Below are 16,894 nucleotides of genomic sequence, written 5' to 3' on the forward strand. Positions count from 1 at the left end.
TAGACAGGGATAACCTTTCCAGACTTGTCAGTCCTTCAAACGCACCAGGCTGTATCTCTTGCAGTGCATTGTTATACAGGATAACCCTTCCAGACTTGCCAGTCCTTCAAACACACCAGGCTGTATCTCTTGCAATGCATTGTTGCGCAGGTATAACCCTTCCAGACTTGCCAGTCCTTCAAACACACCAGGCTGTATCTCTTGCAATGCATTGTTAGACAGGTCTAACCACACCAGACCTGCCAGTCCTTCAAACGCACCAGGTTGTATCTCTTGCAATGCATTGTTAGACAGGTGTAACCACACCAGACCTGCCAGTCCTTCAAACACACCAGGCTGTATCTCTTGCAATACATTGATATACAGGTATAACCACTTCAGACTTGCCAGTCCTTCAAACACACCAGACTGTATCTCTTGTAATGCAATACCACTCAGATACAGTCTTTCTAAGGATCTTCCAAACCTTTCAAATGCCAGTGGTTTTATACTGTGCAAAGTACTGCCACGCCAGTCAAGAACACGCACTTCATCAAATGGATACATAAAGTGGCTTGTAGACACACTTCCATCTGTGCAGTTACTGATTATGGTTACGTTAGCCAAGGTACAGATGCAGTTAGATTTGCAATTCACTTGACAGTGCATATCTATCCAGCTCTTACTGCTTTCACCACATGTAATTATCTCATCACTCTCTTGTCCGCTTACAATCAGAAGCTCACTACCCACAAATAAAAGCAAGTATAACACCAGTGTTATCCCTGTATAGCCTATGAGTTTACAAGGGATACTCCATTGACAGCCGTGCTTAGCCATAGTGATAACATGTTGTCAGCTCTGTTGCATATCACAAAATGATCAGTTTGTCTCAATTGCTTAAATATATTCTAGATAGAGGTTTAATATTTCAGTTCAACAAGTCAATTACTTGATTGGCTGTAGTATAACACCTGTTATGTGTAGTGATCACCAGTGTACGTGACCAACCATGGGCGTATCAATGGTATAGCACTGGCAGTGGGCGGGACCACCAGTTTCTCATGGTCTGCCTGGGCCTATAGCACTGGCAGTGGGCAGGACCACCAGTTTCTCATGGTCTGCCTGGGCCTATAGCACTGGCAGTGGGCGGACCACCAGTTTCTCATGGTCTGCCTGGGCCTATAGCACTGGCAGTGGGCAGGACCACCAGTTTCTCATGGTCTGCCTGGGCCTATAGCACTGGCAGTGGGCAGGACCACCAGTTTCTCATGGTCTGCCTGGGCCTATCAGTGCATCACTGGTGAAACAGATAATTCTAATCAACGCTGTACATAATATACCGTACTGTGAGTCAGTGACTATATTTCAATGTGTGATAAATGGGCTATTCTAGTTGCCTGAAATGTATTATATTACCCCCCCATATGGAAGACATGACCTTAATCTTTCACACAGGAATCTACACCCCCTGTGTGGGAGATTGCTCTGATTTCATTTTTGCCTTGAATGTATTATATTACACCCGCCCCCAATATGGAAGACATGACCTTAATCTTTCACACAGGAATCTACACCCCCTGTGTGGGAGATTAAGGTGATTTCATTTTTGCCTTAAATGTATTATATTACCCCCCCCTATGGAAGACATGACCTTACCTTCACACAGGAATCTACACCCCTGTGTGGGAGATTAAGGTGATTTCATTTTTGCCTTAAATGTATTATATTACACCCCCCCCCAATATGGAAAACATGACCTTAATCTTTCACACAGGAATCTACACCCCCTGTGTGGGAGATTGCTCTGATTTCATTTTTGCCTTAAATGTATTATATTACACCCCCCAATATGGAAGACATGACCTTACCTTCACACAGGAATCTACACCCCCTGTGTGGGAGATTGCTCTGATTTCATTTTTGCCTTAAATGTATTATATTACACCCCCCCCCCCAAATATGGAAGACATGACCTTAATCTTTCACACAGGAATCTACACCCCTGTGTGGGAGATTAAGGTGATTTCATTTTTGCCTTAAATGTATTATATTACCCCCCCTATGGAAGACATGACCTTACCTTCACACAGGAATCTACACCCCTGTGTGGGAGATTAAGGTGATTTCATTTTTGCCTTAAATGTATTATATTACACCCCCCCCATGGAAGACATGACCTTAATCCTTCACACAGGAATCTACACCCCTGTGTGGGAGATTAAGGTGATTTCATTTTTGCCTTAAATGTATTATATTACACCCCCCCTATGGAAGACATGACCTTAATCTTTCACATAGGAATCTACACCCCTTGTGTGGGAGATATTAAATTAAGATGATGTCTTTACACAGCCGTGACGTTAGTCACGGCTGTGTCTTTTTTCTTACAGGTTCTTTCTTCTTTCTTTCTTCTTTCTTCTTTCTGCCGACCACTACATTTGCTCTAGCACTTACATGCTTGTACCGATTTTGACCTAACCTGGTCACAACCATCACTGACCATGCCCCTACATGTCATATGAAACTCGTGGGGTCAAAGGTCAAGCAGGGGTCATAGGGGTCAAAAACGTGATTTCAACTCAAAATGCTTCTTCTCTCACAGATATTGTAGGAGAGTGACACCACTTGCACACAGGCATTGTTATTATCCAGTGTCTATGGGGTCCTCACAGATTTGGGGTCAAAGGTCATTAAGGGGTCACTTCCGGTATAAAACGAAAAACCTTACAAAATTTTTATTTGCTAAGAAAAACAGGACAGTAACGGTATGTTTACAAATAAATTGTAGTTAATCTGTGCATATGTGGTATTTTTTTATTTAGGGTCAAAGGTCATTAAGGGGCTACTTCCGGTATAAAACGAAATTCCTTTAAAATGCTTCTTCTCCCACAAATTACGTATGACAGTGACGCCACTTGCACACATGCTTTGTTATTACCCAGTGTCTATGGGATCCTCACAAATTTGGAATCAAAGGTCATTAAGGGGTCACTTCCGGTATAAAAACGAAAAACCTTCATAATTTTTTATTTGCTAAGAAAAACATTGGAGGGTGATGGTATATTCACACGTGAATTGTGTTTACCTATTGAACATGTGGTATTTTTTTCATTTTTTTTCAAAGGTCATTAAGGGGTCACTTCCGGTCTGAGACGAAAAACCTTCAAAATGCCCCTTTCTGCCACAAATAACATAGCAAAGTGGTGCCACTTGCACCCATACATTGACATTAGCTAATGTCTATGGGCGTTTTATATATTTTGAGGTCAAAGGTCATTAAGGCGTCAAAACACGGCTGTGTTCGTGGTCTTAGACCACAGCTTAGTCTAGTTTAATTTTTGCCTGAAATGTATTATATTGGGCACAAATTCAGCTTTTCCCATTATACACATGTCACTTGTATGACCCACCCTAGGACCCCCGGGGGATGTGCATCATTTACCAACCAATTAGTGATGCAGGGTATAGTCATTTACTCAATATGTGCGTCACAACATACCCCGAGGGGTGCGTCAGTGTCAGTCACTTTACCTAGGTGTGTCAATGGCTAGGTGCATCAGTGTCAGTCAAAATACCTAAATGGTGAGTCAAATTTGCGTCATGAGGACAGTCATAATCCTTAACATGTGCGTCCACAATTTTGACGAGGGCTCAGTCATTGTCGGCAAATGTCCGTCATTGTTTAGACGCACATGTGGGTCATGGTATAGTTAAATCCGACGCACCTTTGTTAAGTGACGCACCACCCCTGGGGGTCATAGGGTGGGTCATACAAGTGACACATGTGCCCCCCTGCCCCTCCCCTTGCCCCCCCAGTAGCGCTGCCACTGAGCCTCATCCCACCTAATTATGTGATTCTGATAGGAAACATGTTCTACAATGGCAGCTGATTTGTATATTTCTGAAGCTGACACTTTTCTTTGTAACACTCTTGGCGCTTACAGTTATAAATAGCGGTTTTCTTTGTTTTGCCCAATTCAGGTCAAAATTAAAAGGGGACATATCTGACAGTGAAAACTATAAACACTTTGTGGAAAAGAAATACAAATCAACATGGCTTTAATTCAGTTTCTCTGGAGGTAACTGTCTTGTATGGCTATAAATCAAGGATGTTGATGCTTTCTGTTTATAATACTCCAGTCAGTGTTTTGAGTGCCTGTTATGGTTGTATAATATTACAGGTATAAAGCTAGGGTTTTGATGTCTTTTGTTATTTAATATTCCAAATCGGAGTAATATCACAAGAGTATAATGTTATGATTGCCTATAGCTACAAATTATAAAGTAACCAATTTCAGTGGCTTGATTGCTTCGCACGTACACCATGGCATTAATTTTGAAAAGCATCTGATTTTATATGAGGTGCAATCAAGTAAGGCCTCAAACAAAAAATTGTTTGATTGGCATAACCTGACCGACCCTAAAATTAGACCTGACCCTTGAGTTTTTTTGTTTTGTTTTGTTTTTTTTCACAAAAAAATCAATTAATTACATTTTGTAAAAAAGGAAGAAATAATGTTCCAAGGCCTTTATCCAATGCAATTTATAGCTTTGAAAGTTTTTTTAAAAAATTCCTACCTACCTACCCTAATTATTTTTTATGTTACACCAATCAAACAATTTATTTTTTTAGGCCTAAACTATCCATCTTTATTATTGGAACATATTCATCGCTATATAATTTCAGTTAACTTTTAATAATAACCATCAGGAATTAAGCTTTTTCTATCAATTTGAAGCCAACGTAATCAAATATTGACCATTTATATATAAGGGGGGCACTACATGGAGATTTATTACCGTATGTGACCCAATCTGGTTCATGGGGGCCAAAGGCGGTGGGCAAATTTGAAATTGAGATAAAGGCAAAAATATGGAGTAAAAGACAGTAAAATACATAACAAAATACACATCACAAAACTTCTGATTTCTTGAAGCTTCAGAACTTTAGAACTATTAAGTATGCTAGACCTTTTGGGTCGGATTTCTTGAAGCTTGACTAGTGGTCAGACTTCCTAAGCCAGTAGGCTATATAGCCATACCAAGGTGGAATCCATTTTATTGATTCCCCCGTCCAACGGGAGTGATGTTGTGAAATCGCCTACACCTGAATCCATATAACTATATTATTGAACAATTTAGTACATGTATCTACGAAACCAAAAACAAATGACTAAAGTGACAGAAAGAAGAGAATTTTCACTCAATGAATAGGCCCTTATTTATGATTGATTTGATATAAAGTTTAGCCAAAAACAAACTTTTTCATAGCATGGGTTTTTTTCTCCATTTGTTGAGGGCAACTGCTGCCATTTCTACAGGAATGGTAGCTCCCATATTATATCATCTGCTACAACTTTAGTGGTATGGACTCTCAATTGACTCTCATTTTGTGAATGAAATGGTTCAAGTTCGATAAAAACTGATTTCCAAACCACCAGAAGGTAAAGAGTTTAGGGTTAGAGTTAGCATTAAATTTTAGGTTAGAATTCGGGTTAGGGTCAAACCCCCTTCCGGCAATTGGAAATCAGCGACTTATTTCTTGCATGCCAGCATCTGGCTTTACATAGTAGGCCTAACAGAATTGAGACATAATGCTATCTACTGAAGATAGCAACATTCACGCAGCATTGGGAGGGGGAAATATACTATCTACTGAAGATAGCGACCTTCACGTAGCGTTAGGAGTGTTACATAAGCTATCTATAGAAGATTCACACAACATTCACGACATTCACACAACATTGGGACATATGCTATCCACTGAAGATAGCGACGTTCACACAGCGTTAGCACTTGTGCTATCTACTGAAGATACGACATTCATGCAGCGTTTGGATATATGCTATCTACTGAAGATAATAACATTCACGCAGCGTACGGACATACTGTAACGCTGGTTTAAAAAAAATTGTGATTTTGAGTCTTCTTAAATAGACCTATGTGACACGATCAAGGGAAATGAGTCGGATGTCGCTAATATTGATTTTGAGATATTGGCAAAGAAACTGTTAAAATTCTTTTGTTTTATATTGTTTTCAGCGATTGATAAATTTATGTAACTTCACAAAGAAAAGTCGTATCAACATGGGGTTTTCAGTTTCTGAAAGCTCTAAATGTCCTCTTCATTTTCGACCAGGGCCGACATGCGACTCATTCCCCTTGATCATGTCACATTTGTGTGTTTTTATTTTCGCGGTAGCTGCATTGAGCGCGAAAAGCGCAAAAAATTCCACTTTTACAGCATGCATTCACGCAGCATTGGAACATATGCTATCTACTGAAGATAACAACATTCACACAGCGTTGGGACTTTTTTACAATCACGCAGCATTGGGATATGTGCTATCTACTGAAGATAGCAGCATTGGGAAAAATGCTATCTTCTGAAGATAGCGGCACTCACACAGCGTTGGGACATATGCTATCTACTGAAGATAGCAGCAGTTTTTACAGTTTTCCACACAGGGTTGGGACTTGTGCTATCTACTGAAAATAGCGGCATTCACACAGTATTGGGACATATGCTATCTACTGAAGATAGCAACATTCACAGATAGCCGTATTAGGCACAGAAGAAGCGTTTAAGAAGATGTGCAATTGTACATTCACCTCAGTCAAAATACGACGAGAGAAGCTAGTGGGTGAAATTGACATATAATAGGGATTTTATCGTATGCAGGCCCTGTGCATACATATATGATAAAATGACAAAAATGTCCTTAACAGTTTTTCACTCTTTTTTATGTTTATAGAATGGAAGCATGATGATAATTATCTTAGGAAAGTGGAAATTAACACACTAATACCCAAGAGGATGAGGGAGAAGGCCAGGCAATCATGTACACAATATGAAGATGGTAAGATAACATGTAGGCTACATGTAAACTATAAAATTATTGTTAAGGTGGTACTACACCCCTTGATCAATTTGTGACTATTTTGTACATTTTTCTCAAATAATAATAACACACTGGTAACAAAAGTTATGTATATTTATAGGGGCAAGGAATCCAGTTACTACACTGGAATTTCAGTGACTCAAGACAAGCAGTATCTTATTTATGATAAGAAAAGAGGTACCGCGTAATTTCTTAACATGTATAACAAGCCACTTGTCTTGAATCACTGAAATTTCAAGTAATTGGATTCCTTGCCCCTCTAATATACATAACTTTTGTTACCAGTGTGTAGTTATTTTTTGAAAAAAATGCAAAATTAGGCACCAGAAACAAATTTGTTCGATCTTTGGATTGACAGTCGATGCTGCTTCGATGCTTCTTATTAAAAATAAGAACTAATTAATCACAAGTAATGCTAAATTTATACTTTTCAATATAAAAACAGGCAAATATTTGTATGTTATCATAACTAATAATTGTCCATTAATTGAATTTATAAATTAATAAGGATCGACCAAGCATCGATGGTCGATCGAAAGATCGAACTAATTTGTTTGTATTGCCTTAGGAATCACCGATGGAATCGCCGATGACTTCATAATTCAGGCTGGAGTACTGCAGGGGGACACACTTGCACCATTTCTATTGTAACAGTCCTCGACTATGCTCTCAGGAAAGCACTACATGGGAATGAACTACATGGGAATGAAGATCGTCTAGGGCTCACACTAAAAACAAGGAAAAGTCAGAGGATAGGCCCACAAACCATTACAGACCTCGACTTGGCTGACGACATAGCACTACTGGCCAACAGTCTCAGTGATGCCGAAGAGCTACTCCATCTTGCCTGCAACAGCATGAACAAGATATGGAAGAGCAGCCTGCCTAGAAATCTTAAAACCAAGCTTTTCACCACCACAGTCGAATCAGTTCTGATGTATGGTGCAGAAACCTGGACAATTACATCAAAGTTTAGGAAGGCGCTTGATGGTTGTTACACAAGACTACTGAGAAAAGCACTTAATGTTACCTGGCAGTCGCACACCACCAATAAGGAGCTGTACGGCAATCTCTCCCCAATCTCCGAAAGGCTGAGATTTGCTGGACACTGTGCCAGAAGTGAAACAGAGGCAGCTTCCAGAGTTTTGCTGTGGCAGCCTACGCACTCGGGTATAAGATCAAGAGGACAACCACGGAAGGAATACATTAAGCAACTAATTGAGGATACTGGACTAGAGAAACAAGACATTAGCAACTGCATGCAGAACAGAGTTGTGTGGAGAGCCATCAGCGGAGTCCGACTAGACAAGTCGACATGAGCAAGCAAGCAAGCTTTAGGGGGTGTAGTACCACCTTAAAGCCATAATGTACAAAAAAGAATTGCTGGTGAATCATACTAGTCATAGTGACTGTGCCAAGTGGAACTACAGTAGCACTTGTTCAGTGCGTAGGGGGACCGTGACAGAACACGGTAAGCTTCTGTTGGGGACTTGAAACCCCAGCCATGTTCTTGAAATCAAAAATTGAACAATTGAAACCCCCCAGACCTTTGGATTTTGCATTTTAGTCTGTTTTAGTACGTACTAATTACAAAAAATTATATAAAAATCTGAATTTTGATATAAATTGAGGGCATCCTCTTCAGCAAAATCTTACAATTGTTTAAACTTTGTTTATTGTTAAAATTTGTTTATTGTTTAAACTCCTTGCTGATTGGTCACAAAAAGCCTATAATGATATTGTGAGCCAATCAGCAATATTCATTCATATTTTTCATTCATATTTTATTCATCAAACAATATCATCATCAAATACAATATATATATAATATACAAATCAATTGGAGTAGAAGTAAACATCAAGATTAATGGTGAAAGCAATTATTAATGCAAGATTTAATACAAGTTATATACCAGAAGCAATGTACTATAATTTATCATACCACTAAGGTAAACATCAAAGAACACCGCTAACCTAATATATTTTCGTATCTTGTCAGTGAGTGCGTATTTTTCGCTTTATATCTAGTCAGTGAGGCGTATTTCATAAGGCCGATCGGCGTAATGGCGAGGTAAGCGTATAAAAGCGAATCGCGTAAACCGGGCGCGTAAAATGCACACAACCTGCAATACGCGGAACAATCATCTATTTTTTGTAATATTTGTCCTATTTAGCAGGAATTAAAATGTTTAAAAACGTAATTATTTCAATATTTAGAATGACTTAGTGGTATGATAAATTAGTTATTAGGTTCAGCGTCGGTTTAGTGCGGAAATTATCGATGCGCTCAGTGTCATACTGGGTTCAGCCTTCGGCTTCACCCAGTATGACACTTCGCGCACGATAATTTCCCGTACCATACCTCCGCTTCACCTAATAACTAATAATACCTAACATGATTAGAAGTATAACTCAGGATATGACAATAAATCAAAATGACGTTATACATGAGAATATAGGTATCAAGGATATAATAATAAAATAACAACATTAACAGCTAAATTCATTAACATGAATAGGTAGGGTATATAATATAATATACTATGCTAAGAATGGTGGTAGGGCTGAAGAGGATGGAGCTTAAATATTTTAGAAGCTGCATTTAATTGGTCACAAAGATGAATATATTGTGTAATTGACCAATCACAAATGCTGTAAGAAGGCAATGGTTCTCAGGGGTTAATATATGAGATTTTGTGGTTTAACCATAAACTTTTTTTCTCTTTGCAGAATATTTAGAATGTTGTCGGAATCACAAGGTGCTCTTATTTTGGAAGTGTCGACCACAGAATAAAGCATTTAATGAATGCCTAATTAAACAGTAAGTTTCTATAATTCAGACTGTATCATAGCAGAGAAGATGTAAAGAAAGTAGATAGATCCAGCTATCCTCAAACAAAATATGTGTGCAGCCGCTCATTCAAAAGTAATCACACTATTTATATTTAACAATAAAATACAACAAAGGGGTTTGAACCCATGACGGGTGTGATACACAAGTTGCTGCTTACTAGTTTTAGGGAAAGGTCAGTGCCTGTATACCATCATACCATGCATGCAGACCCTAACATCCAGTTATATTTCAAATAAAATATGACCGAAGTTCCATGGCAAATTATAATTTCTGACGTTTGCTGACACTTTCAACCTCTACGATTTATGATACAGACCATTTTCACGTATCAAAATATCTTTATTAGGTTTGCAGGAAATGACAGGAAAATACATAAAACAATAAAATAAAGATGATCAACAATCATCCCTTTTCTAACAAAATCCTAAAACACTCTCCCAAATAATTAATATATGTTCCAAAATGGGCGAATTTTGTGGGAATTTTTACAAAACTACATTTCTTTCTTGTAGTATCCACGTGTGGTATCCCATCAGCATGATCAGAGCAACAGGTACCACGTGTCATACTTTCAAGGAATTCTCTATGGAAACATTGGAAATATTTCCAATTCCGGAGTGAAAATTAATCAACCGTGGTCGGCAACACACATCACATCAACATGATCAAAGACTACTTTCAAGTAGATGTGTAACTACTTGAGAATAAAGGACTATGAATAGGTGCGACAGGATTACCTACGGGATTATCTCAAGGATGTAATTCTGTTCTCTCTCCTTTTCTTGCATCTTTTCTGATCATAGAGATGAGACCAGTGATGTAGCCAGGATTTTAGTGTGAGAGGGCAAAGCCAAATTTCTGTGACTTTATTTATGGCATGTTTTATTACAAAACAAAACCCCTGGAATAAAAAGCAAACACTTTTTCTTTGTCCCTCTTTGTCAATTTTTTGTTCCAATTTTAGTCATTTTAAGGACACTTTAAATCTTTGCCGTCCCCATTTTATAGGCTTAGCGACCTAAAAGCAAAAAATGTATAATTCCATTGGTTTCACAATTTATTTAACCATTTTCATAATTTTTCCGCACTTTTTTCTTAATAATTCTTTTTTCCTCCCTTCTTTTTTACCGTCCCTGCTTTTACCGGGGGTATGGTCATGAAAACCACACCAAACTAACTTCTCTACTCATAAGGATTCAGAAAAAGTATAGTTTGACCTGTCTGTGATGTACGGTTCTTGAGATATAGGCAAAATGGTAATATTTTGACCTCACAGGTGTCAAGTTTATAAAAATGCTCAGATTTTAACAAAATGGTCTAAACTTGTTCCTCTTGCAAAAACAAGTCGATATTGAAGATCTTCATGATTTTTTTGTATTAGTCCATTTTTTACCATTTTCATGAAATTCCCCCCTGGAAAGTTCCTTGCCCCCCTCACCCCTGAGAAAGTCCTGGCTATGCCACTGAATTCTTTAAGTACAATACAATGTAGAGTACCCAAGAATAAACAGGATGTGTGGTGTGTGCTGTTTATTCCGTCATGATGTTAGTACAGGGCTGCTTCATACACAGCAATTGCTTTGGGCACCTTCAATTGAGCTTGTGAATCTTTGGTGTGAAAAGCAACACTCAGAACGCTAGTCACTCGCTGGCTATTGTTATGCAAGGCTCACTCAGTCATTGCTTTTCATTTGGCTGAGAAAATTCATTTTAAATTGAAAAGGTGTAGCTCACAATTTTGCTCATTTCAACATTAGGCACTGGATCAAATTTGGTGGTGAAATTGTGAGCTGAAACCTTTTCAATTTAAAATAAATTTTCACGGCCAAATAAAAAGCAATAATTTTCATTCTTTCAGTAAATATCATAAGAAAACCGTAATGCTTGATGCTATATTTTTATTTTAAATCCTGGTGTTAAAGTTAACTGTGAAATTTAGTCGTCTAGTGTAAGATTTTCAATTTTGACAGGCCTTTTTAGCTTTTCAAAGTAATAATTAGCTAATAAAAGGCATTTCCATATGCATCATACAGGGCTATATATCATAGTTTTGTCAGAATTTTGGTTTTGATTGCACCATTATTGACTTCCAACTGAGATATTGGCAAAAACAGTGTTCAAATTCTTTTGTTTTAAATTGTTTTCAGCCATTGATAAATTGATCATAACTTGGAAACCAAATGTCCGATTGTGATGGGGTTTGCATCGAAATGTAACATTCATAAGCTGCCAGAAAATGATGTAAAAACTTCTAATTGAAAATTACCGACATGAGACTCATTCCCCTTGATCATGTCACATATATGCATGGATGGATGATTTTGCATGCAACAATAGAAATATTGATTATTTCTGCTGGTTATATTCGAAATGAAGTACTGAGTTGGACATTTTGGCAAGTGAAAAATGGTGAAATCAAAATGGGATATTCTGACAAAACTATAATATATAGACCCGCACGATATGCCTTATTGGGAAAATCTTTCTTTAGCGAACTATATCAGTTTGAACACTAAAAAGTTGAAAAATTAAATTTATTTTGCTGGCAAAATGACTATATATAATTATATATCCCTTTAAAATTATCATCATTATTATCATCATCATTATTCATTGTTGATTAACTTGAACAAACTGGATTTGTTAATAACACCTGTTTTTAATCAACTTGTCTTTTCAGATATGAAGACCCTAAGTTGAGGGAGTCCTGCACAGACCAATACTTAAAGGACAGATCCCAATTCAGACACACCGGTATTCCTGCAAACCAAAGTGCACGTGCAAAGAAGATAGAAGAATTCCAAAAGCAGAAAAAATTGCAACAACAAAAAGACCATCCATAGGGTGATGGACAATAGGACTTTAAAGGAGCATGGTCCAATTTGCTTCATGTTCTGTTTTCTATCTTACATTGAGGCCTACCATTAAAACAATATGTGTCCAAATTGTGTGTTTTATTGCTCCAGCCAGGGTTTAGCTACAGTCGGGCTGCTGCCCACCACTCAGTTTTGGAGCTCACCACTCAGCTGCAATTTAAGCACTGGAGCCCACCACCCAGAGTCCAAAATTGCACAAATTGCCAAATATCAAGATTTTCATCAAATGCCACCCAGCTACAACCCTGGCTCCAGCAGTTTTGATATGAAGCAAAAACGTGTATAACAGTACCCAACAGGGCTCAGAAATTTTTTTAATTTCCCAGGAAGGAAGCTAAATTTCCCACAATTTTTATTTTCAAAAATTTAAGACAAATTGGCATTGGCAAAACATAATGGGCCAAAACTGGTGAGTTTTCAAGGGGGTACCCCAACACCTGATTTATTGATCAAATAAAAAATAAAACAACGCATACCGCATTGGATTTGTAATCGCTCGGGGGACGTTAGACAAACAAACAAGTCCCTTAAACCTGGTGTCATTTGCCCTTTTTACCAACAATTTTCCAATGAAAGGAATAATCCTTGATTTGATCTAAAAAGTGGATGGGGAAAGAGGGCAGTATATTAAGCCTGCTAGTTGCCCAGGCGGCATAGGACACGCAACACGGACGTACGAGGCTGGCGAAGATACAGGGCTGACAGCCCCATTCACAATACATGGTTAGCGATTATAAATGGACAATTAACATACTTGCAGTGGGGTACTTTGCAGAACCCCAACGGTTTTAGAGTAAGATAATTTTGCTTTGACACCACATAACAAATTTAGAATTGTTTGTGAAGATTTCATGATTATGTGTTAATCCAATGGCGGCGTCAAAAATAGCGATATCGCATCCACCATCATCTGCTAGTTGCCAGTCTGATTTATTTGTTGCTATACATGTATCAGTGAACTACTACCAGTAGAGGGCAGCAGACATTGCTATCTGATGGTGCTATCAGATCCAACCTGGGCATTATGAAATTGAATACCTGGGAGGAAGAAGGGCCCAACCTCATCAGAACTGTTTTTGAGATAATTAAAAAAACCTTAATATTTGCTCTCCTCCGACCCGCCTTAAGGAATAAAAAGTCGCATTGTGACAAGGTATCAAAATGCATAACAAAAATGTATCCACAGGCCCGTAACGAGGGGGCGGGCCACCCCATCGGCATCGCCAAATGGCAAAAAAAGTCCCCCTTTTGACCCCAAAAACCCCATTTGTGAGCATAGCGAGCAAAAAAAAAGAGGGTTTTTTTGGTCAAAAAAGGTGCAAATTTTGAAGAAAAGTCCACTTTTTCAAAATATGGCCCCCCAGTCCACTTTTTCAAAATCAGCTCCCCACCCCAATGAAATCCTGGTTATGGGCCTGTGTATCCATCCATAGAACCTTTAATTTTCTAATTGATTCTTTTAAAGGTTATTTTGTGATTTTTGCATCCTCTCTTTATGGCATGGTTCAATATATATCAAAAAAAAAAAAAGCTTATTGACTGCTCAGTGCCAGAAATGGTAAGTGCAACATATGGACAATTAATTCTGCCTTCCATAATAAATACAAGTGACTTTGGTCACTTAAACAGTTAAATATCTTAGACCCCAAAGCCACTTACATTTATTATGGAGAGCAGAATTAACCATCCATTTGTTGCCGAATTGAGTAATGTAATTTGCACTTACCCACTTCTGGCACTGAGCAGTCATTATTTCCAAATGTTCAGTTGATTCAGACATTGAATATGTGACTTGCACGTAACTGCTATTAGCCAGAGGGGTGTCAGTCCAGGTGTCATTTGGACACCCTAAAGACACCCCTCTGGCTAATGCCTTGCAAGTCGTCAAAGGCTAATCTGCCGATTTTGTAAAGTCTACGGTACATCAAATGCCAAGTTCACTCCCTTTTTGCATAAGGCTTCCACTGGTAATCTCAACAAACACACTTTCATGTACCATACAAAAAAATACATTTGTGACCATCCACCACGAAGTGGTAGTAAAGTCGGCTCTAGATCATTTTCTGTTTATTGCCGATTTTGAAAGAATGTACTTTCAGCTTTACAATGACACCTCAACCAGCTTCATCGGACATCTAAAAATGCCGACTTTACGACCAGTTTGTGGTGGATGGGCACATTTTACCATGCCCCATAGACCACTGTGTTATAGACGAATCCAACAAGCCGAGTCATGGTCAGGATTTGGTCGGCCATCTTTGGGTCCCCGCAACACCAAAAAACTGCTTAAAAATCGATGTTAGATTCTTTTATGTTGTAAACTGTCATCATTCTTTTGTCTACGTGTAACACGGGTGATAGAATGCAGTTTAAAATATCCTCCAAGGCCGCATTATGTCACATTTTAGGTAAGATTGAGCCGATGGGGACCCAACTTGGGCAGCCATTAAGGTATAGGAATGCGTGAAATTGGATTCGTCTATATTTTCTATCTGGTCCAAAAATAGCAATTTGATGATGTATTTGTCAAACGACCAAATCTGCACATAAAAATATGTAGCCCTTGGTTTGTGGTGGAGTAAGCTGGGGGATGAGGCTGTAGATCTCAAAGTGCCCCTTAATATGTTACAATGGGCCATTCCAGTTGAAATCCATACACCCCCTGTGGAAGACATTCACCTTAATCTCCCACACAGGGAGTGCACATTATAAATGGAGTCACCCATTTAGGTAGCCCCATGTGAAATCCACACTCCCTGTGTGGAAGAATAAGGTCATGTATTCAACAGGGGGTGTATGGATTTCAACTGGAATAAGAACCCAATACCATTTAATTATTTGCAGTTTATGACTTCATGGTGTTAATAAATCATGTAAATATTGAAGAGAAACAATGTACACAATAAAGGAATCATTACTAGACACTCATTATCATTATAATTCTTATCATATTTATTTTGATGGAAGTCCAGTGTATTGCATGCATAGTATGTTTACATTGTATAAATCAAGGCACAAAACAATACCTGTATTTTACGCTCTGCAAATTGGGTGCACCAAATGAAGCATTTTTTCCCAAATTGGCCAAATTTTAGCTCGGATAATCCACAACTGCAAATTCTTGTGCCCCACATCCAATTTTCACTGGGCCAAAATTCACAATATACGGCCTCTGAGTAAACATTGCATAGCCTAGGGTATGTAAGGGAACAAACTAAAAGATTGATGACATTCTATGAGGGAGTTAACAATGTTGATTTATGCTCAAAATGTTATCCTGACCCACTTCCAGTTTTGTTATGGACATGGTAGTCATCAAGTTACATTCATAGGGCTTCATCAATCTTTTGGTCTGTCCCCTAAAATCTATGGATGGTGAAATCCAGACATTTAACAGCCTTTTGTGTCTTCAAAAAGTTGATAAATTTGCTTTAAATGTATTTTCTGGCCACTTGATTGATCTATTTCATAATATATAAAGAGAGTGTAGTCAATCAAGTTCTTATCCACCCAATAGGGTGATTTTTTTGGCTCGAATGAGTAAAAGCACCCAAATGTTAGGATTTGGGTGCCTTATCATGTGACTGGAATAAGCTACTTGAGTGATGCTTTCTGCTGTCTCAACTATGCCACATACACAACTTGTCCATTTGGCTCAGCTAATTATTTTTAATGTATTTTTCACTGGTATTGGTGGTCTTTTCAAAAATAAAATGTCCATCTGAAACAGGTGTCATCCCTGAATAATTTGAAGGTGCTAGTGCAAGAAGACCCTATCTACAATAGCTGCCCTATAGATATTTGACCATTTCTGCATTCTATTTTATATATTGTACCCAATCTACAAATATCACACCAGGCAGCTATTGCAGATAGGCCTTCTTGTAACACTATTCCCACAATTTACTGGTTCATTAACCCACTTTATAATTGGACGGTGGATCCACTTGTTTAATATTATTAAGTACATATCACCTAAACCTACAAAAATAATAATACATAATACAAAAACATAGCACACATAAAATTCATACTCAGTGCACAAAATGTGCATCAATATACAAAAAATAATAATGAAATTACAATACATGTACAGTTACATGATTATTGATTTTTAAGTTGCATAATTCATGATAATCAAAACGCTGACATGCGAGACAAAATGTTGCCATTGACAGTGCCTCTGGAAGAAGTTGTAAAGAACATTTTGTCCTCCCGACTGCAATTTGTTTGAAAATTTTAGTCTAGATTTGTTCATTTTATAATTTCTGTGATTTCGA

At 38.1% G+C, this 16,894-nt stretch overlaps 1 protein-coding gene across 1 annotated transcript in view; it reads left to right on the top strand.

The window, feature by feature from the left end:
* Positions 1 to 15,538, top strand: part of LOC140143919 (COX assembly mitochondrial protein homolog) — a 35,551-nt gene extending 20,013 nt beyond the window's left edge. Inside the window, exons 2-4 of the mRNA XM_072165757.1 lie at positions 6,738 to 6,842; positions 9,615 to 9,705; positions 12,419 to 15,538. Coding sequence (XP_072021858.1) covers positions 6,738 to 6,842; positions 9,615 to 9,705; positions 12,419 to 12,581 — 359 coding nt within the window. The 3' untranslated portion in view covers positions 12,582 to 15,538. The remainder of the gene's footprint in view (positions 1 to 6,737; positions 6,843 to 9,614; positions 9,706 to 12,418) is intronic.
* The last annotated feature ends 1,356 nt before the right edge of the window (positions 15,539 to 16,894 follow it).

This window comes from Amphiura filiformis, unplaced genomic scaffold (assembly GCF_039555335.1).
Source record: "Amphiura filiformis unplaced genomic scaffold, Afil_fr2py scaffold_32, whole genome shotgun sequence".
NCBI lineage: Eukaryota > Metazoa > Echinodermata > Ophiuroidea > Amphilepidida > Amphiuridae > Amphiura > Amphiura filiformis.